The sequence below is a fragment of the Cuculus canorus genome, chromosome 6, assembly GCF_017976375.1.
Source record: "Cuculus canorus isolate bCucCan1 chromosome 6, bCucCan1.pri, whole genome shotgun sequence".
Taxonomy (NCBI): Eukaryota; Metazoa; Chordata; class Aves; order Cuculiformes; family Cuculidae; genus Cuculus; species Cuculus canorus.
In genome coordinates, this window is record NC_071406.1 from 13,126,286 (window position 1) to 13,149,511 (window position 23,226).

The 23,226-nt window shown below is 40.4% G+C and overlaps 1 protein-coding gene across 7 annotated transcripts in view; it reads left to right on the forward strand.

Moving 5' to 3' along the window:
* CLASP1 (cytoplasmic linker associated protein 1) overlaps positions 1-23,226 on the forward strand; it is a 168,521-nt gene that overhangs the window by 131,025 nt on the left and 14,270 nt on the right. For 4 of the 7 annotated variants that reach the window (XM_054070779.1, XM_054070778.1, XM_054070780.1 and 1 more), the window contains 6 exons: positions 4,204-4,347; positions 5,597-5,703; positions 14,501-14,651; positions 15,697-15,943; positions 16,687-16,877; positions 18,513-18,641. In XM_054070779.1, the coding sequence (XP_053926754.1) occupies positions 4,204-4,347; positions 5,597-5,703; positions 14,501-14,651; positions 15,697-15,943; positions 16,687-16,877; positions 18,513-18,641 (969 nt within the window). Of the gene's footprint in view, positions 1-4,203; positions 4,348-5,596; positions 5,704-10,710; positions 10,828-14,500; positions 14,652-15,696; positions 15,944-16,683; positions 16,878-18,512; positions 18,642-23,226 lie in introns of all 7 variants that reach the window. The other 3 variants (XM_054070775.1, XM_054070776.1, XM_054070777.1) reach the window with 1 other exon arrangement.

Here is a 23,226-nt window from a genome sequence, read left to right on the forward strand (position 1 = left end):
TCATGTAGCTTAGTCAACAAGCTGCTAATTCTGCTTGGTCTACTGGACCAGCGACAGCAGCAACCGTAAGGCACTTGTATTAAGCTTAGGCCACTGACCATGTCTCTTCTTTAAAAGAAATAGATTTTTCCAATTAGCCTTGATCTTTTTGCTTGGTAAGCCTATACCATTTCAAAGAGACTTTTGTATAATTCAACCAAGTTGCAGAGGTTACTGATTTTGATAAATCTGGCCAACACCCCCCTGTCTAGGTGAAAAAAAAGAACATAAGGTGCTGAAGCAGCTGTGTCCCTTTAGCAGCTGACGCTGTTGGGCAGCGTGAATTGCACCCGCTTAAGTGTGAAACTTTGGGAGCTGCTATCAGTTTGTGGAACCTGATCCCTTCCTGCATTGTTATAAGGAAAATAATTAAGTTACATAAGCGATCCTTTGCAAATGGTTCAAGAACGTGACGTGGAGCCAGGCCCCCTCACTAGAATAGCCAGGCTCTGAAGTCACTAGAGTTTCTCCAGCTCAAGCCAGCAGAGAACTGCTTCATTAAGATTAGATAATTAGTAGAGTCTACGTTATATGTCACTGAAAGAAGATGGATTAGTGTACCACGCTAATGGTACCGGGACACAAAGACAAGGGAAAATCCAGATATTACTCTTTCTTCAAATTATAGACCATCAAGCATAAGTATTGCATGGAGAATAAGTTTTTTATTGCTTGTTTTAAATTTACCTACTCCTTGAGTAATCTAATGAAACAGAGGCCAGATTTTCAGAAAGGACTGGTGATTCTGAGATTATGAAAATGCCCTGGTTTGTCACAAGCTGAAAATCCACAAATTTATGACTCTTTAAAATTTTTCCTGTAAAAGTTGTCCTTTAACTAGATAAACGCATGCTAGATAAATGAAAATTAGAGGATTTTCAAGTGTGTCCAGATCTAACTGTTAGACAGGTGTAGAAACACTGCTCCTGATGCTCTTCGTTACTGAAGTGAAATTAACTGTGTTAGAACTGGGAAGTATTACAACGGTGAAACTTGGAGCATGTTCTAAATGTGATTTCAGGCTGGTATGGACCTTCTAGCTTTTGAGGTCAGTGAGTGATAGTATTCTTAATTTTTATGGCAGCAGGGACCAAGGCCTTTGTTAAATCTTGAGTAGGAAATCATGGCTGAACTTCCAAATAATGGCTTCTGCCTGAAATAAATCTAGAAGAGCAGTTGGATGGCTGAGGATTTTTAAAAAGAACACAGCTGAGGTTAACCCAAGTAGCTCCAATGTGGCTTTCGAAAACTTTACTTGAGCAACACTCCTAGGCTCTAGAAGTACTTGGCTTTATTTCAGAAAGCATAGACTGTAGGTCTGCTTTCTTTCAGGTGACATAAGATTGTAAACAACTGTTCAGCACTCTGTTCAGAGCCCAGTGGCCTATTTGCAAAGTTGCCGAAGAGCACCACGTACGCAGGATACTGGCAGACACTCCTGTATTTTGTGCAAAGAGGGAGGGTGGGCACAGTCCTATTTTCATGAAAGACAAACCAGAAAAATACAACAAAATTGACTTATGGGAGGCAAAACTTCCCTCAGATATTCCGGTAGCACGACGACTGTGCTATCAGTTTTTGTGTTAGGGTTAAACTGTACCAACTGGTAACTCTGCTTCAAAGTGAAGCTATGGGATCACAAAGTTCCCGGAGAAGCTTTGGTGCAGGTTTTGCTCAGATCTATGAGTTGCATCTTAGACCTCTCTGGCACACAAGAAAGGTACCTCCAGAACGTCACATCATAGAGTGTGTGTGCCCTTGTGCCTGTTTTGCTCTATTTGCTTAGGAGGTCTCCAAGGATGACCTTATTTCTAACCCATCAATGGGAGGTATGTGGGACAAAGGTATCCGAAATCCTTTCCCACCTCACTGTTCCTGTGTGAGTTTCTGACTTACCAGTTGATACATTCAGATATTCTAGTCTCTGAGCAATCTCTCAACCTGGGAACCCTCTTGGATCAGTTTTCCTGGTGTGTGGTATTTAGTGTTTGTGTTGGTTGTTTTTTTTTTTAATTTCAATGAATATGAGATCTGCTTGTTGTGACACAGAAGACCTGCATGTCCACTTCCTAACCATCCGGGATATGCATGCCATTCACAAATGAGAATGAACTTTGGCATGATTTATCACTTTGCATTCAGCTCAGCGTGCTGATTGTTGTTCTGAGATCTCTTGTTTGCAGTAATATTTTTATTACAGAAAATACTGTGCTGGTGAAAACTTAAAAGTTCTTGGATCAAAATGGACAGAATTACACATCCTTGTTGGATACCAGGCAGGCTTCAATGGCAGAGTTGCCCAAAACTTCAGGTCAGAGGAGGGTAGAGTATGGAGTTACAAAAGCCATGGGGAAAATTATCTCCCCACTTCTTTCATCCTTAGATCTTTAGCATGAAGTGAATAATGACATACTGTGTTTCTGTTCAAGTCGGTGAGAGTTTTGGCAGGAAGCAGCATGATCCATCTGGAATGAAGAGTCCGAAGACCTGTTGTTCGCTGCAGTCCCTGGAAGCTCATTGAGTGTTGTGTGCCTCAGTTTCTTTGTTGGCCATGTGAAAAGGAGGTTACTTACCAAGCTTGAATGGATGGAAAATGGTTTTTTTATTATTCAAAGCTGTGTTACTGTAAATTGAGGTCAATAGCAGAAGGAATAGTATAGCTTGAACTGCAATTTGCACAGTGAGACAATGAGGTACTTTGATTCCCCTCCACTATGAAAGGGGTTTTGTGTACCCGATCTGATCATCTGCTAAAGGATTCCACTTCACAGGGAAATGCAGATACACTTAATTATTGCAACTTCACAAACACATTACTTACTAAAAATGCCTTTGAATTGCTGAGAACAATATATGTGCAGTAATTGCCACAGCAATGAGTTATATTTTTACCCTTTTTTAAAGTTCTTTTTCACTTTCAGGAAGTTTTAGAAACTTCCTGAAAGGGTCAAACGTGTATTTGGTCTTCCTAAGCCTATACATATGCTGTTCCAAAATAAGAGTATGCGTAGCTTTGCTTCTTACTTCTTACTTTGTGATCGTAAGCCACTGCTTTATATCCAGATCTGTATTCTGGAGGTTGATGTGTCGATGGTTCCACTCAAGTTGGAGAAGGTGGTGCTGCAGACCATCAGAGGTCCTTCATTGTTGCTTCATTTTTTATTGTTCTTTTAATAATTTTTTTGTATTTTTGTATATTTTCAAGGCAAAGGCAGGGGAAAAGAAACCCCAAACCAGAACTGGTGCAATCCACGTGGATTGTATGCTGCTGGAGAAGTCTGGTTAGGAACATGTGATGTTAATTACTATTGCAGATCTGCACTACGTGATTTATTCGGCTTCCGTTCCCATTTGATTCCATTGTCTTAGCTCAGGATATGCAGAGCTGTATGTTTGCTAATGGAGTTAGTGGAGATCCTGTTCTGGCAGCTTTTCTCCCAGGCTTTTGGGGCAAACCCTGTCTAGTGAAAGGAATGGTAAAATTCTCAATTGTTTTAGTGGTGCCCTGGTTTCACTTATTAAATTTAGGGAATCTGGTGGGCTTAGGCTGTCCATGGATGAGACAGAGGTAGTTCTCACCATCTCAGTAAATCTTCAATTTAAAATGGAGTCTCCTGTTGTTGAAACAGCCTCAATGGTGAGACTTGCAAGGAGGGGTGGGAAACCAGAAACAGGGATTATATATCTGATGAAACAAACTTTTCAGATCCTGAGCAAGAGGAGAGATTGGATGGGAAGAGAGCTGGTCCCATTTGTGCTTAAAAGAGAAAGTATGGGAATGACAAATTGCTGCCCTAGGTTATTAATCTAAGATTCTGGGTTTACTTTCTTCCTGTAAATTTCTGCAGTAACTTGTTCAATTGAACTACGTGCTGAACAGGACAATGGGAAGATTTTCTCCCTACCTGTGAACAGCTGTACACTTCACTTCTGAGAAGTTAATAATATAAGTGCAAAACTATATTGTATGCTCCAAGAACTTAGTGTTACCCATAGCAGTTAGCAATTCATTATGGCATATCACAAGGAATATGTCAAAAATTTTTCTAGTACGGGAATCTTTTTGAATGAAACACACAGTGTTTACCGTAAGGATCATTGCCAACAGAATGCATAATCTTTTTAAAGAATAAAAGCTGATGTTTTGTTCTTTCCTCTTTTCAGGCGGCACAAATAGTCCTGATTTCTCTCTTCGAATTGAACACTCCTGAGTTTACCATGTTACTTGGTGCCTTGCCAAAAACATTCCAGGATGGTGCTACCAAGCTTCTGCACAACCACCTCAAGAACTCCAGTAACACCAGTGTGGTGAGAGGCCCTTGTCCTTGCTAACAGCAGAGTCCCAAAGACAGATGCTCATTGAGCTGTGACAGATGTTCAGTATCATGAATTATCTATAGCTGTTGTCTTGAAGCAATAGGGCAACAGAGGCTTCTCTTTGATGATGTTTTTATAGGGACAGTTAAAACAAAAAATGAGATTTTTAAATTTAATATAGTTTAACTGGTACAGATTGGGGGGAAAAAATATTACTGAGAAGCATGTGAAAGTTGGTGTGGGGTTTGAGCTTTCAAGTTGGTGCATTTGAAAATCCTGCCAGTTACAACCTTGTGACTAAAACAGAGATCCTGATACCACAGATTTTATGGGCTTACCACTATGTGCATTGTCTACAAAGAAGCTTGCAGGATCTTTGATGTGACCTACAAGGTCTCCTCAGTCTATGCCTATTACATTATGTTTTGGTTTTACAAGAAGCTCTTGCATATTTTTATTCCTCTGAAGCAATATCTTAGAGGATTTAAGTGTGCTTCTAAACTTCTTTTCCCTCTAGAGCAGCAAGGAGTAGGGTGGTTTTTTGCTTTTCTTACATGGAAATCTTGTGAAACTTGCTGGAATCAGAACCCTCTTATCTTTGCACTTCCAGAGGGACAAGTAGACCTCTGTGGACCCTAGAACTTCAGTATTAGGCTTGCAGGCAAATGGACTGGATTCCTAGTACCTTTGATTTTATGTGAAGAGAGTCTGAATTGGGAGCAATTTCTACTCATTTTGTTGTGGTATAAAGATTGTGCAGGCCACTGGAAAAATGATAAGTTAAGATTGCTTACTTATGCTTGTAACAAGCACAATCAGAATGCTTTAGACAATGTGCAAAATAGCTGCATAATTTAATTGCTAAATTGCCAGAGTAATGATCTGCATACTTTGGAGCCTGGCAAATCATGTCTGAGAAGCTGAGTAGCCTCGGGGATTGATAAACCATTTCTCTTGACAATATTTTCAGGCTGTAGATATTGCGTAGTTAAAATTGCAGGTACTATGGATTGTGTAAAAGTGTGCATGTGCTTTCTTTATCCTCAGAGCAGTACCTTCAAGATCATATGAATGATTACATGAGTCCTGGCTGCAGACATTGTGGCAGGAGCCAGAACCAAAACTGCGCTAAGCTTGTCTGGCTCAAACAAAGACAGTATTTGGACCTGTTGTTGTTGTGTACTCTTGCCCTGTGCATTGCAACACATTGCTAATCCCTGTCTTCCTGCTTTTGTGCCAGGGCTCTCCCAGCAATACCCTTGGTCGGACTCCTTCCCGACACTCCAGCAGCAGAACCAGCCCCTTAACTTCACCTACCAACTGCTCCCATGGTGGACTGTCTCCAAGGTAATGTGATAGGCTAATTAAACCACTTGCAAAATATTAAAGGATTTCAACACTGAGTGTGCATTTGCAGAATGTGACTCACTTTGAAAGCAAAAACAAGACCAAAAGCTTACAGTAGATTGCTCCAAAGAAACAGGGTTTGAACATGATAATACGTGGTTGGTGATTGACTTCAGTGTTCCAGTCCTCATGTTATCTGTGTAATCTTAATGTCTTTTCTTTTAATATTTATTTTCTTTCATAACTAGGCCTTCTCCAGAATCACGTTTGTGGGTTCAATAAAGGTAATATTAAAAGGCAGCTTTAGAAATGAAGTCTTGTTGAGGCAGCAAATATCAGAAAGTATGTGATGACTTTCAGGTCAAGGTTTTCAGATGGTGTTTATTTTTAAGGTGTGCCCTTGTGATCAGTAATTTATCTGACTGCAGTACAGTGCTTGTGCTGCTGAGAGAAGCGTTGAATCTCCTGTTCCCCTCTTATGCTTTTTGTGAGGATGCAGAACAAGCAAAGGTGGTGACTGTGTTTCAATTCTGAATACCTCTCAAATCACTCTCCTGGCTGCTCATCAGCAGAAGGGTGATCTGATCCTTTGGGCAGCAGGTCTATTGCAACCAGATGCTTTGCTGAAGCTGCAGATGCTACCTTAGGATATGTTAGTCCACCCCAAAATCTTTTATTGCGCAAACACGGACTATTGGATATTGGGCATGTGCATGTTTTGCACCATAAAAACTTAGAGCAGAGGAGATTGGAATTTAAACAGTATGCTCTGGGACCATAGAAATGTTGGAGCAAAGTATTAGGCTGTTGCCTGGACAAGCTTTGATTCGTGCTGAGAAAGCTTAGAAGCTGCTACTCTTGTCTGCCTGCCTTCTCCATGGGAGGTCACTTGCCTTTGTCATGGAAGAGACAGAAGGAAACATGTTGGGCGAGAACTGCAGTTTGTAGTCTAGTGTAGTAATTTACACTGAAATCTGTTCATCAACCCTGTCGTGACTTGCTAAACGTTGTCTGGAGGGAGGGATGCTTAGACACGCAAGTTACCTTGTGTCATGAAGAATATAGGCTTTTAGCCTTTAATGAGTAGTTAGACTAATTCCAGCAGCATATGAGGAGCACATGGGGTTTGCTGGGAAAGTTTTGGATCTCTAAATACATCTTTGACTCCTAAATCTGCTGTAATCCAAAACTAAAATGAGTTACTGCAAGCCAAGGTTGAGTTGCCTGTTATACATACAAAGGTTTCATTAAGAAATTCAAGTGATAGAGTTTCAGGGGAATGGTTCCAACTATGTTGCTTCCTTTTTGACTAGTTTGAGCATTGTTGCCCTGCTGATTTCTGTCATGGGAAATTATAAACTGAGATATGTCTCCCTGTGGCTTTTCTGGCCACCTTTGCATGTGGCACTTAGTTTTATAAATCCATGACCTTTTACCATGCTTTTGGGGTTTTGCAATTGAGACACAACTGTGTTTTGCCGTTTCACTCACTGCTTTTCAGTTTGCCTTTGCATTCTTCTCAACTCTTGATGTCAGGATGCATGTATCAAAATATTGATTAAAGCATTCAGCATTCATACTTTGTTGCTGTTAGGTCCTAGCATTTTGGGTTTAGGAACTGGAGGGTTTTTTGCCCGTGTGATTTATTCTCAAGGAGTAGTTAGATATTATGCAATTCCAGAGTATTCTGCCATTAAGTTGTTAAGACCCAAACTGTCACTGTTGCAGTGGTTCAGGAATTTGCTTTGGAAAACAATCATTCCTTCCATTTTCTATGGAGAACTTGGAGATGTTGATCCAAAAATTTAGGTGTCTTTTCAAGAAGTGTGTCCTACTTCCTTGCTAGTTATGTCAGTGATGCGTAAAAGGTACTCTTCAGTGGTAGGTGAAAGTGGAAGCTGCTGTAAAAGCCTTTTGAAGATTCAGGGGAAAAGGTCTACTTTTTTTTGGTGAGTGACCTTTGAGCAGTAACAGGAGCTGCATATTTTTGCCATTTATAGAAAAGGCAGGGGTGAGTGCTGCGAATCAGTGGCACTAGCTTCTGATGCTCTGCTGGACTGCATCTTTCTTGAAAATGTCTTCTGTAGCACAGTTTGAGCGTCGTCCTGACTTACAGAACACGGGATAATTTAGCTCTTGATTCTAACAAGTACATGTGGCCGTCCTTCTTTCAGAAAAGGCTTTGGAAGATGAGATAACAGATTACAGGAAGTAGGGTACACTGCAGGATTGCAATTGTTGGCGTAGAAGCTTCTGTGTCATGTTTACATTACAAATGCTTGTAATTTTGCTATTCATCAGTGTTGTGAAATATTACTTTTTGTCTCTAAAAACATGGAAAATGAGCATACCTGAGTCATTCTGATAGTGTTGTGAAAGGATAAAGATACCCACAGTTTCTCTGTGTAGCTCTCCTCTGAAACTTAGGCTTGGCTTTACGTTTTTATGGGACCCATTGCCAAAGGGTTGTACTGAAGTTTTGAATGGCTATTGCTTCCTGGGGTGCTTCATGTACAGGCCCTGCTTACCTTGTCTGTGCCTTTGGCTTGTGCAGGCACTTGAAGGATTTTCTCCTGTTCTTAATGCCAGCTTTGGTTCTGAAGTTATACTTTCCTTAGAATTGTTTCTTGATGCACAGATTGGAGGAGTCATATCTAGAGATGTGTGTCTCTTTGGGGCTGGGATATGTGTAGAAAGGATACTTTGGGTCATGTGGGAATGTAAAAATGCTGCTTTCCCATATTCCCATTGTTTGTGGACAATATCCTAAATATTAATCACCAAGTCTTCACTGATAATGACTTTCTGTGGTGTGTATGCATGCCATTACCCTCAGATCACCTTACTTTCCCCATGTTACTGCACCGACTGATTTCCAGGTGGCCAGTGTTTTAATTTTTGTGTGTTTGTATTTGTGTGTGCTACGTATATTTGAGTTCTCTGGATATATTTTGAATGTTTTGGTTGAACTGGGCTTTGCTGATGCAAACAGCTGATTTGCCTATCCAGATGATAACATCTGCTTAAGCATCCCCTGATGTTAGTGTCTTCAGAAGGATAGCGTGCATTCAGGGGCTTGAGCAGAGTTCTTCCTTCTCCTGCTTTCATTTGCTCCATCCCGTTCTGCTTCATGATCACTAGAACATATGCATCATGTGTGAGTTACTTCTGTGTTTGTACCTGTCTTTTTTGTCTTAGCAGTTTTAGTTTTGGGGATGAGGAATTATGGAGGGAAGAGGTATTTTCTGAAGAAGAAAAGCAGGGGAGACCACTTGGGAAGACTGAAAATAGAAGGGGGAAAAGACAGACTTCTGACTTAGGGGAAAAAATGTTTCCTGGGCAGTGCTCAGATGAACGGCTTGAGTATGTGTTTGACAGAGAAAATCTTCTGAGATTTATTACATGAATGTAAAAAGAAGGATACTTAGTTGTTAAGTCCTCCAGTGTAGGAATACCATTCTGAATGGCAAATGAACTTCTCTAAACTCAAATTTAACATTCGCGTTGTGAATTTTCACCTTGAATTCTACAGGAATATTTGAAGGAATATCAAATAAATAGATTTGGTGTAGTGTTCTTGCCTTTCCTAGTAGCCCAGAAACTTGTGCATAGTTCCAGTTATTAAAAAACCCAGAGCTAGTCCTTCAAAGATCTCCAGAGGGAAGGCATCAAAATAAAACACTAATAATTTTATTTGGCTCTGTAAATTTGCATGCTTATTTTTTTCACTGACAATAGGCAATGCCATTAAAAATAAAATCTGTCAGTTTTCAGTATTAAGTTGAGCAAGGCAAGGCATGGAAAAACAATTAAAATAAACCATCCACCTTATACAATTGTCCTAATCCTGCATTGTTTGGTGGCCTGTTTGCAGGTAGGTGGGACCTGAGCTGTGAGGCTTCTGATGAGCAGTGTGGGTGTCTGGTGATTTCCTTAATAGTTGTGTGTAATACCTGTGGGTTTTGATTGCTGGTTAACGAGTTAATTTCTTGACACCACTCTTCAGAGGAGTTTTCAGACGGCTTTGCTGCTGTTTGCACGGGGAGCAATTCCTGCTTCTCATCTTGCAGTATCTTTGACTTGCGTATACACAAATGTGACTTTCTGAGACAGTGTACTTGAACTTAATAGAAATAAAGCATTATCCTGAATACTCCCCCCAGCTCAAGCATCTACTGTCTCCTTTAGAAGATGGTTTTGAAAATCGATGCACCATAAAGGGAACAGGGCAGAAGCAAACGATAGGCAAATTGGTACAGGGATGGATGCCTTGACCCAAAGGCGCAGAATCAAACAGTAATCAGAAGGGGCTTGTGAAAGTTTGATGAGAGATCTGAATTGACGTAGAGGTTGGTTTCATCCAGTCTTTCCAAGTTTGTCTGCTGAAACCTAGGCCAAGTCCACAGTTTACATGATATGTTTCCACTCTAGACTGACTTTCACTGGCTGTGTATTTTTTGGGATCGGTTTGAATCCAGTGGAGTAGGATCCGATCTTAAGCCCTGCAAAGCTTTGGTTGTGTAGGGCCTGATTGCAGGCTCTTAAGAAGGCACCAGGAGCCAAACTAGACAAGTTACCTTAGTTGGTCTGATGAAAAAGGACTCAAACTTTCCTTTCTTCCAAGGAAACCCTGTTGCTTGCAAATACCTGATTGGAGTTTGAATACAGACGTGTAGTCAGGGTTTGTTCACTCAGAGCATTTTAATAGTTGTTTATAGAGGCTATATCGATTTGTAAAGTTTACTGGTTAGTACACGCAGGGACTATTTTTTCTGTGAACCATGTCTTTATGTTAGGAATAAAAGTAGAAATTAATAATAAAGGCCGAGCCAATGACTTATGGGGCTCAATGGAGTATTCTTGTTTAATTTTGTTTCTATTAATTTTTTTTCTCTCTCTCCAAGGTAGCATGACAGCATTAAACCACTCAGATTATAGTTTCTTTTTTTTTTCTCCCTCTCCTTTCTCTGTTTTTTCTCTCTTTTGTTTCTCCTCTGATCGCGGCAGTCGGTTCTGGGGTTGGAGTGCAGATGGGCTGTCGAAGCACCCCCCTCCCCTTTCTCAGCCTAACTCCATCCCCACTGCTCCTTCCCACAAGACTTTCAGACGCTCTTACTCTCCCAGGTAACAAGCTACCTCTTAAACCAACTTGTCAGAGGTGTCACAGTATTATTTACCTTTCACGCTGTGGGATTTGTTCAAATGTGGGAAATGATTTGCAGAAGCTTTGGTTGGAAAAGGAAAAGAGATGATGACGATAGCTTTCAGAGAGTGGAGGTGGCAGGCAGCCACTTGCTCACTGCTCGGGGAAGGTGCAAGTGGGAAAAAAAAAGTGTGTTTTTCCAGACTTTTCCTCCCTGTCAGGTTCCTGAATAGGTGTGCATTTCACAGTTGGTTTCCAACGCAGAACGCAGTTGCTGAGCACTTTCAGCAGGCACTGGTTGCATCTAGATAACATGAGTAAGATCTTTCAATTTGGCCACACTGTGCACGTGGCACAGGAGTACTTTCAAACAGACAAATACAGCTCAGTAGTGATTTCACATCTGCAGTAGGGAATATCCATAGGATAATGAGGATGAAGCTTGTGTTTGTGATTTTACCAGCTATTTGGCACAGTGAGATTGTGGAACACTTTGGAAATTTGTAAAGTGAAATTAAAATTGTCCTTACAACAAAATTTAGAGGTTATTAATCGCTAATTTTGACATCTCTTCCTCCTTATGTGCTCTTGCATTTTGTTATAATCTGTATACAGATCTTTAACAAGTATACTGGACTAAAGCTGTATACAGGGTTTAATAAAAAAACCTTCCGAATGCACATTTAATTTGTCAGACCTCTATGCTAAATTTCTTGGATTTTTTTAAGTTTATGGTCTGACAAGAGGCTTTCTGTAGGTGTGTTTTCTCCTGACTTAAATATAGCTGTTACCTGAGAAAGACTATATGTAGTTTTTCCTTGAAGCAAGAGGTTCCTATCGAAAATCAGAGAAAGGAGAGTGAACAAATTGTTGTTTGAGGTTACAATCTGGGAATCTGTGATGTCTGAGAAAGAAAATAGAATCCCACAGTCTGTACCTCTGTGAATACCTGCAGAATTAAAACTTTAAATCAATGTTCTGACTCTTCTAGGACGCTAATATAGCTGTGGAAGAGATCCACGTTGATTTTTGGAGTTAAACTCATTGAGAACTTTTTTCCTCCTTTCATTAACTGACAAAGGTTTGGAATAACTTGATATATATTCCAGGCCAGAGCCTGAAAGTGCAAGGGAATAGATTACTGTGTGCTGCTTGAGGATGCTAAACTGTTGGTTATTTACATATAGTTTGGATTGGAAACTGAATAATATTTTATGGAACTAAAATATATTTCATGTCAGACTGGAAAACTGCCAACCTTCATCTTGATAAACTTGTAGAGAGCTGCATTGTTTCAGTGCAGCAGAAGATGGAAAATAATGTTGTGACATCCCTAAACACTGCTCATCTCTACTCACTTCTTATTCATCCTGTGACTTTGCTCAAGTTTTCTGCATGGGTCATAACTTTTTTTTTTTTTCCCTTTTGTGCCATTATTTTTCCTGCAAGGTGGGTGTAGTTCCATTTTATTTTTTGTTCCCCCATTGTGTTGTCTGTGAAGTATTCCAGCACACATACTGTCAATAGACAAGTGTGTTCATATGTAGAGTTTTCGTTTATGTCGCACACAGCCGTAATGTGATCTCCTACACAGACTTACTCTTGACATATGAAGTAATTGGATTCTTTAGATTTTTATTAATGTGTTTTTTTGCTTTGAAAAATACATCAGGTTGGTGGCTCTTTGTTGGGAAATTGCCTTAGTCCTTTAGAACTGAAGAGTCCATGCCTTGGTCTATTCTTTGGTAACAGTGTCGGGCAAAATTCATCCCTAAGGAAAGAAGCGATGATTGTAGCAGAAGATTTAGTGTCAGTGCATCTGTGATTGTTTCTCTTTTTGTGTGACTTTGGTAAGTCGTGCCATCTCTTGGTGGGGGTACATGAGTACAGTCACATGTATATCTTCTTGAATGGTGGTTTCATTGCTCACTTAAATAGTATGAAGAACCCCATAAGATATATGAACTAAATGTGCTTGAGCTCAAAATTAACATTTTCAAGATCATATGAAACACAGGCTGTCATACCCTTGCTTATGCATATAAAGAATCTAAGAACTGCCTTCACTTTTGTCTGGAAAGCCATCACAGTGCATTAGTGTCATTCAGCTGTTTAAAAGCCCTAGATACTTTGACTTCTGTAGTTTTATAAACAGCTTTTGTTCCCCAGTCTTGGTCTGTTCTTTAGGTGCTTGCTTTCTTCAGTGTTTAAAACTGGGGAATTGTTCTTTGGTTTCTTTGCCAGAATATGTGATGCTTGTGTGATCGTAGTGCAAGTGCGTTGCTTGGGAGCCAGGGATTATGGCTATTTTCAGTGTGTTAATCTCGAAGGAATTGGGCAGCACCAGTCTGACTTCTCCTCTGTCTGAAGTTCCTGAGTTTCTTCCAGAAAAAAAAAAAGTAGTGGTTCTAGATATTTAGCATCCTACTTTTAGTTCTGTTTAAATTAGTAGCTGTGTACCCAGGGTTCAGAAGAGATTTTGTGTCTTTTTTTTTTCCCCCCACCCACCTCACAGGGAATCTTTCTTTTGTGGGAAACGAACACAGCTCTTTGTTCAGCCATCCCCCTCGAAGCCCATCCTGTCATCCTTCCCCAGCTGTTAAGAAATAGTAATTCACCCCTGTAGGGAGCCACTTCTTTCCATTTATTGGCAAACAACTTGATGTAAATGTCTCAAATTCTTTTGGTTTATTTGCTTCTGGCTCTACTAAGATCCCAGACTCCCCCAGAGAAATTGTTCTCAGCTACTGGGTCGCTTCATTAAATCTCTCTTGGAAAACTGATTGTCATGCAAACTCAACTTCTCCTCCTAGACAGAGCAAAGCCCTGCCAATAGTGCCTTTTCATTTTCTCCAAGTGTGTAGAAGCTTCTCTTCTTAGCCACATCCTCTCTGCCCTGGCATGCCAGGTATTTTTTCATGGAACTTAATTTTGGATACTCCTTAAGGCATCCCCAAAACTTGTGTCGCTTTATGCTACTGAGAAATTTCTGTGGAACAGACCGACTGCGAGAGAGCATCAGATTTCAGTGAGAGAATTCCCAAACTTAGGCTCAATACTGAAATGCATCTTTTATCAAGACATAGTGCAAGTGGGTTTGGTTTTACTGCTCTGTAAATGAAAACAGGACGTGTTAGACTAAGGTTTATGTCAAGATGCATTTTCTTTTCCATTTAATTTTGTCACATTTGAGTCCATTGGTAGGATATGTTTGATATATTATGAAACTTGAATTTCATTGATTTCATTTCCACTAGCTGTCACAACCCTTTGAGTTTTCATGTTGATAGATTTTCTTTATTTTTCCATTTTAAATAACACCATTATTATGCTGGGGGTAGTTTTTTTTTTTGTGTGTACAGAAGCTAGCACAGTCACTACTGTGGAACGTAACAAACAGTGGCCCTAATTTCCCCTCACTTACAGCGATGTAACACCACCAGTTTCAGTGAAGGGGGGCTCCTAGATTAAGCTCCGTTTCAGGGGCAACTCAGACCCAAAGTCTGCTTTCATTCCATCTGTGTTTTGTTACAAGTCTCTGTTAGAAAGGGTTCGCTAAATCATCAGTCTCTGACTTGGTATTGTTTTTGTTAACGGTCAAAAGCAGATTCCAATTATTTCATGCGTAACGTTTCATATATGTTTGGTCTTTAGTATGCTGGATTATGACACGGAGAACCTAAATTCTGATGAAATCTACAGCTCTCTTCGTGGAGTCACAGAAGCGATTGAAAAATTTAGTTTCCGTAGTCAAGAGGACCTCAATGAGCCAATCAAACGTGATGTAAAGAAAGACTGTGACATTGTAAGTATTCAATTGTTTAATATCCCCCCCTCCTTGGATATGTGAAATTTTAAATCATTGTGTTCAACTGTGACAGTGCAAAATACAGTTATTCCTACTGTATTCTTGCAAGCATCTTTGGCTTATTGGTTGCCAACTTCTTGTAACTAAATTATGAGGTCCCACTAAAATAGTCCCTTATGTCTGTTGTGAAATGTGCCCATTGGGTTTTTTGAGGGAGTCTTGTGTATGAAGGAAATAGTGCTAGTGTTCCTCAGGCTTAGCATGACTCGATGATGGCTTTTTCATGGGGTGTGTCAGGTCTGTAGTGGGAAATGTTAGTTCTCAAAATGCATGGGGGATTTCCCTCTCAGGCTCATTTCTTTGTCCATAGAAAGGACCCATAATCACTTTGGGTGCACAACTCGTATTGTCACTTATGCTGCGTGAGTGGTTACATAATTATCTACCGTGTGAGACGTCACATGTTTTAGTTAAATACATGGACTTCAAAATGTACAGGAGCCTTAACGATGATCCTTATTGGTCCATTCCAACTTCAGATATTCTATGATTGTGTGTCAGTTTTGCTTCCTATCTGGACAAACAAGTTTAGATTAGTAGATTAAGTTAGCTTTCAAAGTTAAACATTCTTGGTCTGAGATTTTTCTTCAGGACCTTTCTGTTGTTTACTTCATGTTAGCTTGTTAAATGTCATCCAGTCTCCCATAAGTGGGTTGTGAAGTTTCATCAGGAGGAGGATGTTGCTTTTGCTTCCTTTCTCTTTCTTAGAAAATTAGTTGTGTTCCAGAGCTTATCTTCGCCAGTTCATGCAGTTTTAGCAATAATAACTTAGATTTAGGAACATTAGCATAGCTTTTTGCCCTATGATCATGAGATACTTTTGGAACAGTTGTAGATGTGTAAGGGAAAGAGGTGGTAATCCAAGCTTTATGTATGCATGAATGATTCTATGTATCTTCATATTAGTGGGTGAATTTAAGAAAGGCTACAGCTTCCAGAATTTGAGCAGTCTCATGTATTTTCTGTCTGTTTGATCCCTCAGGTGTCTCGAGATGGTGGCCTTGCTGTGCCTACCGGCGATGTCCGTGGAAGCAGTGACATCGTGGAAGGAGGAAGGATGGCTCTAGATAACAAAACCTCCCTACTTAACACCCAGCCTCCCCGCACCTTTTCAGGGCCACGTGGTCGAGAGTATAATCCCTACCCATATGTTGACACAATTAACACTTATGACAAGACTGCCTTGAAGGAAGCAGTGTTCGATGATGACATGGATCAGCTTCGGGATGGTTTGTATCAGCATATCTTGTAAACTGCAGGCAGCTTGTTCTGTTCGTGGTGTATTTGTGTATGGGTAGTGCGCTCGGATACATCTGCCCATAAATGTGTTCTGTATTACTTTTTATCTGAGCTGAAGAGTGGTACGAAAATACTCTGTGTTGTCATGTATCAGCAGAACCTGATCTGTGGATATTGAGAAAAATGTTAAGCTGGAGTTTTAATTTTTGTTTGCCTAGAGTTTCCCTCAAACTAGTCCCTTAAGCATCTAAATGCATCTCTAAGGACACTGTTGGGGGGGCCATCCATTAAATGACATGAAACACTCAGTAACAACGAACTATTGAGTGAGATGTTTCAGTTATAAAGAGTGGAAGGTACACTAATGAGTCACTGTTCTTTGATCTAAGGTCATACATGCAATCACTGGTGTTGGGTGTGTGTGTGTCTGGGAAAAACTGTGGCAGTTCTCATCTTGTAGAAGTAATTATTGGAACTGGATGAAATTCAATTGTCGTCTCTTCCGGGTTCATTAGAAGCCATGTGCAGATTCATGAGCTTCGTTATGAACTGGGGTGATACTGCAGGCTAGTTGGATTCTTTTGCCTGCTGAACTGAGGCCACCTGGGATTTGGTGCATTTTGAGGGGGACCCTTGTTATCTGCAATTTTGTTCTGTACAGGGTTAGTAATCTTTACATCCTTGATCTTTTTCCCCATTTCCCCAAATGATTTGCCCCCATTTGTCCTAGAAGTACCCATTGACCATTCAGATTTGGTGGCTGATCTTCTGAAAGAGCTCTCCAACCACAACGAGCGGGTGGAGGAGCGGAAAGGAGCTCTCCTGGAACTGCTGAAGATCACAAGAGAAGACAATCTTGGAGTTTGGGAGGAACATTTCAAAACCATTCTGCTCTTGCTGCTGGAAACACTTGGAGACAAAGATGTAAGATGTAGATTTTTGTATTGACTCATGTGCGCTTTCATCTGGGGTGATGGTTCTTCAACGCTAGTGAAAGTGAAACCTGTTGCTTCTGTACAGGATCTCATCAGTGATGCTGCACCGCTTGTTTATTCTTGTGAAGGTTGACAACTCTGCTTTTGTTTTCAGTGCCTCTTAAACCACTCTGAAGTGTTCCAATTCTCCCCTCTTCCTCCCAACTGTTAGTAACAAATAACTAGGAAACTGAACTAGATTCAGACTAGAAGATAACTTCTTGTACAAAAATATCAATATTTTAAAAGTTGTTCTTTTCCAAGTTAGGAAGTTACAAGCTCTCAACTATATCATACCCATTCCCCCCAAAAGGGAGAATAAAGGCACCCTACAAGATTTACTTATTTTTCTCAGTGTGGTTTAAAGATCCAGGCTATTAGATCTCATGGGTTGTGTCTCTGTCTCTTGCAAAAATGTCATTAAGAACACCCTGCTTTTATAGGGGATCTTGTTTTGAAGTGTTAAAAAAAGCACTGCATTATTATCACAGCTTTACCACTTTGATCAGCTATCAAATATGATTTACAGATTAGACTTTTCTCCACATGGGGCTATTTGTTCAGCCTGCAGCACAGTGATACTCTACGGTAAAGGCTCAGCACCATGCTGCGCCTTCACATCAGAGCCATGCTCCATCTGAATGTTTTAATATTTAGGCTTCAAAACACTAAAGCACTCAGTTCTTGTTTCATCTAATACAAAATCCATTGTATTTTTTTATACTCCTTGTAAAGTATATCGTTCTGAAGCAGTGTAAGTGGCTGACGTTTTATCAGTTGTTTGTGGCGTAAGCATGAGTTGCTCTAGTCCGATGTGTTTAATCGTAGCGTCATCACACCTATCAGAAGATATGGTGGCTTTATCTAAATACATGTGAATTGTAGTACTGCATTAATTTTTCCAGATGAATAGCAAGGGATATGCTTTAAAAGCTGAATATAGAGTAAAGTAAGTATTCCTCTGCTGAAATGATAGAATCTACCCGCAGTGGCCACGGGCCAAAAACTTATGATAACAGTTATCAAACAGAAATTGAAGCAGGTGTTACAAATCCCTTCTCCTAATGATCTTTTGATATAAAAATTTAACACATAGGTCTGTATTGACTACAATGACTGACTGTTCTTGAAAGTAATTTCTGCAGGGGTTACAGGAAGAGAGTTGATTTTACTGCATTAGTAGATGAGAAACAGCTTTGTCGCATGGATGGAGCTCAGTTTGAAATCTGCAAAGCAAAGTAAGAGAGGAAGGGCAAAACAAATATGATCTGAGTTTCTTTGTAGGTTCATGTAATGCAGACATGCTGCTTGGGGTAAAAATTTGTACTTTACTCCCAAAAGAGTATGCAATTTAAAAAAGTAGAGGCATTCTGATTCTTTCCTGCATCTGTGACAACAGTCATTTTAAGTGGATTTTTGTACAAAAGCAAGCAAGGAGACCAGTTCTGAATTTTGGTGATATGAATGGCACTGTTCACTCCACCAGAGCCTGTAGAGCGATACAAGGCATAGGGAGCCATGAGAATTTACTTCAAACTGCAGTTTTGAGATGTGACTTTTTGTATGTGGAATTCTCTTGACACAGCATTCAATAAGAGCTCTGGCACTGCGAGTCCTGAGAGAGATCTTACGGAACCAGCCAGCAAGGTTTAAGAACTATGCAGAGTTGACCATCATGAAGACATTGGAAGCACATAAAGATTCTCACAAGGAGGTGAGTGAACCTTTCAGTGTTGCTACTGGGAAGGCAGTATGGACCTGCTGAGGAAATATTGGAACTGTGAGATTAAACAGGAAAAAACATTGACTCATCTTGTCAGTAGAACAAATTTCCCAAGTAAGAAGAGGCAGAATTATTATGTGCTGAAGGAGGGAGGAGAAAAGTTGAGGGTGTCATAGCTGTTTCAGTGGATTTGGAGCTATATGGAATTGTAGGCCACTGTTTACCAACTTCACGGGATTTCCTTACTCATTCTGGGAGAGCTGGAGATCCTGTTTTGGAAAAGTGCATGTTTAATAATTTTGCAGAGCGCGTTTAGGGCAGTGTGCTCCCTCTGTCTGTGTGGGTAAGGATAGGAAATGTCCTGGAGAACTCAAAGCCCATGTTCAAGCAGAACTGTGTGTGAGAACTGAGTGGTGAAATTGGGCTATGCTGGAGAACTGGGAACTGGTGAGTATCAGGAAGCAATGGACAGAGGCCATGCTGCTGAGAAGAGACTGAGACAGAGGAAGAAGCAAGGGGAAGGGTGAATTGCATTTTCTTTTAGTGAGAGAACTCACGTGTAAAACTAAAATTATCTTCTGAAGTAAAATAAAAGTAAAGGGACATGATGATAACATTTAAAGTAAATGAATTCAAATTACATTTAAAGTCTGTCTTTGTAGGTCGACTTCTAGGCTGAATCTTTCATCTATCTTGTGCACGTTGCAAGTTTGAACTAAACCTTGGAAAGTGCTGTGTTAATTTCTCTATGTGTCTGTGATGGCTTTCTTACGAAAGTCCTTACTTTGAAATCTGTGATACTTAGTCTTCTCTGCAACAGGCTTTTTCTAAACTACCAATTTTAGACACCTCTGTCTGGAGAGCTTTGACCGTAAAGGTCGTATAGATCGTACTGCTCTGTTAGTGGCATAAGTTTGTTAGCTGTGCGTAGCAGAAATTGTACTATTTAAAAATCAAAACAACAAAACAAAATAAAAAATGCCCTCAGGTAAAGAAACTTAACAGGCTGGGTTTCTCTAAAATGCAAAAGTAGAATGTGTTTAATCCTTTTGTGAATGAGGACTGTCATGCCGTGCCTGCCTTCCTCTCCTTGATTTAGAGCCTTTGCACTCCTGTCATTTTCAGTTCAGAGTAATAAGAAGCAGTTGTAAATTGATTTCCTGATAAAGCAGTCAGACAAAACATTGTGTTCTGAAGGAGTGCCTTTTATTGGCAGGTTTTCCTTGTTGCATATTTCTCAGCTCACCTTGACTCTGTGCCCTTTGTATTTTTTTCCGAGTCCTCCAAAACTGATGTTTCTAGCAGGACCTTTCCAGATTGTCTCTGGCATTGTTCTTAATGCCTCTCAGAACTCATTGCCCTCGTGGGACTGGTGGTGTTTTATAGAAATCAAGCACAACATTGAACAAGGCTTTCGGAACCATGACGCAGCCCATGAAAGGCATCATCTGTCTGTTAGCAGCTTGAGAATATCAGCATTCATGAAGTTAAGAAAGGCTTCCCAACCTGCAGTTGGGTTTCTACATGAACTAGGCTAAAGATATACCTGGGAATATGCTTTGGGTATTTTTACCTGTAACTGGGGCTTGGCAATTTAGTTAAGTCTGAAAAATTAAATGAGCATCCATGTGGGCATGGCTCAGTTGGTAAATTCATAGCCCTGGGCCAGAGCGTCACAAATTCCCATCCCATGTTGGCCCTTCAGCTCACTTTCACTGCTGACTTTGCAGCACTGCTCTCCAGAAGGGATGGAGGAGCTGCCCTTTGAGTTGGTCAAGATTAAGTGAAGATTCACCAGTTGGTGGTAAAAGGGCACTTTCAAAGAATTGCTGAAGAACAGAAGGGAAGGTCTCGGTGGTCTGTTTTGCACTTTTTCACTAAATCAGAAAAGTAATAAGGGCAGTGGTGTACGGGTCCTTTGACTACATAGTGTCTTCCCCTGTACTGCAAAAACTATTTTGAGGGAAGCTGCTATATAATTTGGCTAGGAGAGTGTTAATCCTTGTGCCAGTGATGCCTTGATAGGATGTCACTCCATCCTATATTTGTTATGTTTCCAGGCTGCTATGTTTCTGGGCTGCTTCTGCCTTGTATTAGAAGACAAGAATGATCCTGGTTTTATAGTTTGAGGTCCTGTGATATGTAACAAGCTGCAGAAAATAACTGTTTTGAGTGAGCTGCATCTGTTTCAGTCTTTCTTACCTGATTTTCCCCTTCAGCACAGGGACTGCTAATTGCCCCAAGCTATTGCTCTGATTTTCTTATGTGTGTAAGAAAAATCAGTCTAAAGTGACTAAGGAAAGAGGAAAAAGTTTGAAGAGGAGCATAGTACAGAACCCTTAATTTTTGGTACTGTCTCCAATAGGTCGTTGTACTAAGAGATGATTCTTTGGAAATCGAGAGGGAGCTTTATTTGACTTCCTAAATTTCAATATTGCTGCTGTTCAGCATGGCCAAGAGGGATCAAGTAAAAAGTTATAACCAACATATTCACCACTCAGCAAATGCCACCCCCTCCTCTGTTTGAGTGCTGATATCTCGTTGAAGTTTGTCTGAAACAAAAGGGTCTGTGGTTTTAGTCCAAATAATGTAATTCGTGTGAAGCAGTGTTAGCATAGTTAGATATCTTGAGATGCTTGGATAATCAGCTGTGTCCAAGCCGAATTCTTTAGACAGTTGAATCTGCCATGCCTAGAGCTCTTCTGCCTTTTGTTGCTGAAGGCAAGGTCTAATGTCAGCAGAATGGCACAGCTAAGAGCACCGCTTCTCTTTCCAGGGACGCAGGGGAGGGGAATTTGGTACATGGAGTTGGATGTTCAGTCACATCCTGTTGTAAGCGTGAATACAGGAGATGGGCAAAGAACAGACCACAGTGGAGCTTCAAAATTAATGTAACTCTAGGCTACAGACTAAGAAGACTCTGTTGGGATCCATGTTTAGTTTGCCTTTTTTTGACTTCAGCCTGTTTTATACTGTTTTTAGTATAACCATCTATTCAGTGCTGTTGATTTTATGGGGTGATGTGAAGAGTCAGGCCTGCTTCAGTCATAACTGTAAATATTTATGGAGGTTGACACGTAAATGCCTTTCACTTACTTTTGTGGCATTAGAATGTAATTGAAGTTGTGGATGGTATTAAATCTTGTTGATTTTTATCACTCTTTGTTTGGAGTTATTTGGAAGAGAACCATCTTTCTGTTGCCAATTAGTTAATATTAACTCATTTGTTCCAGTGTAGTTACTCACCCATAACTAAGGAGAGATACTGCCTGCTGACCCAATACCATTGATATGACATTGCTTCAGATTCATACCAGCAAAACGAGTATGTTTTTATTATTGACTGTATTGGAAGACAAATGGTTCATTATCTTGGGAAAGGGTTACAAAGTGAAAATAAGCAACTAAGCCTGTAGACCTATGTGATGAGTATTTTCTGTGTGTAAAGAAAGGATATTGTGCCATGTCTTAGATATCTAATTTTGGTCTCTTAATATCAAGAAGGTCCATAGACATAACATGGGATGTAACATTCTTTGTTGTAACCCTCTAAAAGAGTGTTAAAAAGAAGAAATCACAGCTATCCATTAACTGCAGATAACTACTACTATCTTGCTGAGCTGCTTTTAGGCTGGCCTCTTGCAAATCATCTTATATATGTCACTGCCCTCTGATGATGGTTTGATTTATGGAGGTTTCTGCAAAATGTAGCTTTCTAAAGAAGAAAAGCACTAAATAATCACAGTCTTTAAGGTTAATTGATAGCCCATGCTGGAAGCTACCAAGTGCTGCATCTTGGTAGTTGTTGGTGTTTCATAGTATATCCTCATGAGCTTTTTCTAATTTCAGGTATTTAGCGCGCAGGAGAAGCAGTCTAATCTACTTCATCTTCTCTGAATCCCTCATAAAAATCACATTGTTTTTTCATCTACTTAGCGCTCCACTTTGCTGAGCCCACTTCCTGCTTTGCAACCAAGTTCTTAATTGTTTGTTCCTGTCTGGATCAGACTGTAAAGCCTTCAGGGACGGGAGTTTGCCTGGCTGCGTGTTGGTAAGCCTGCATCGCCTCCAGCTTAGATTATGCAGGCTTTAGGTAACCACCTCTAGATGGCAAAAATTGGCTCAAAACCATAGCTGTGTGCCTAGTAAGCCCGAAAGCAAGATCTTATTCTTCTGCTTAATAAAATTCTCTGGCATTCCATGTATTTCACAATAGCATACAAAGCCTCTAAGTTTTCAGCAGGATTTTACCCACGCTGCCTCATCCTCTGACTCTCTGCAGAGATGGTGCAAGGTAGCAATTGTGGCAAAGTACACCAGCTGATGATCCTGCATACAGCTCTTGTATAGGTGTGCAGATGCTGCCCTGCTGAGACCCCAGCATGTTACCCTGATGCCCTGTGTTGCCTATGAACATTGGTGTGTTCTGCCTCAGGCGAGTCAGGACCTGTATTTTTCTTTCCTTATTTGCCAGTAGTTTGTGTCACTTCAAAGCAGAAATGAAACCATCAAAACCATTTAGAAAGCTTCTGTGTATCGACCAAGAGCAGGTTACCACAGACGAACTGCTTGCTGT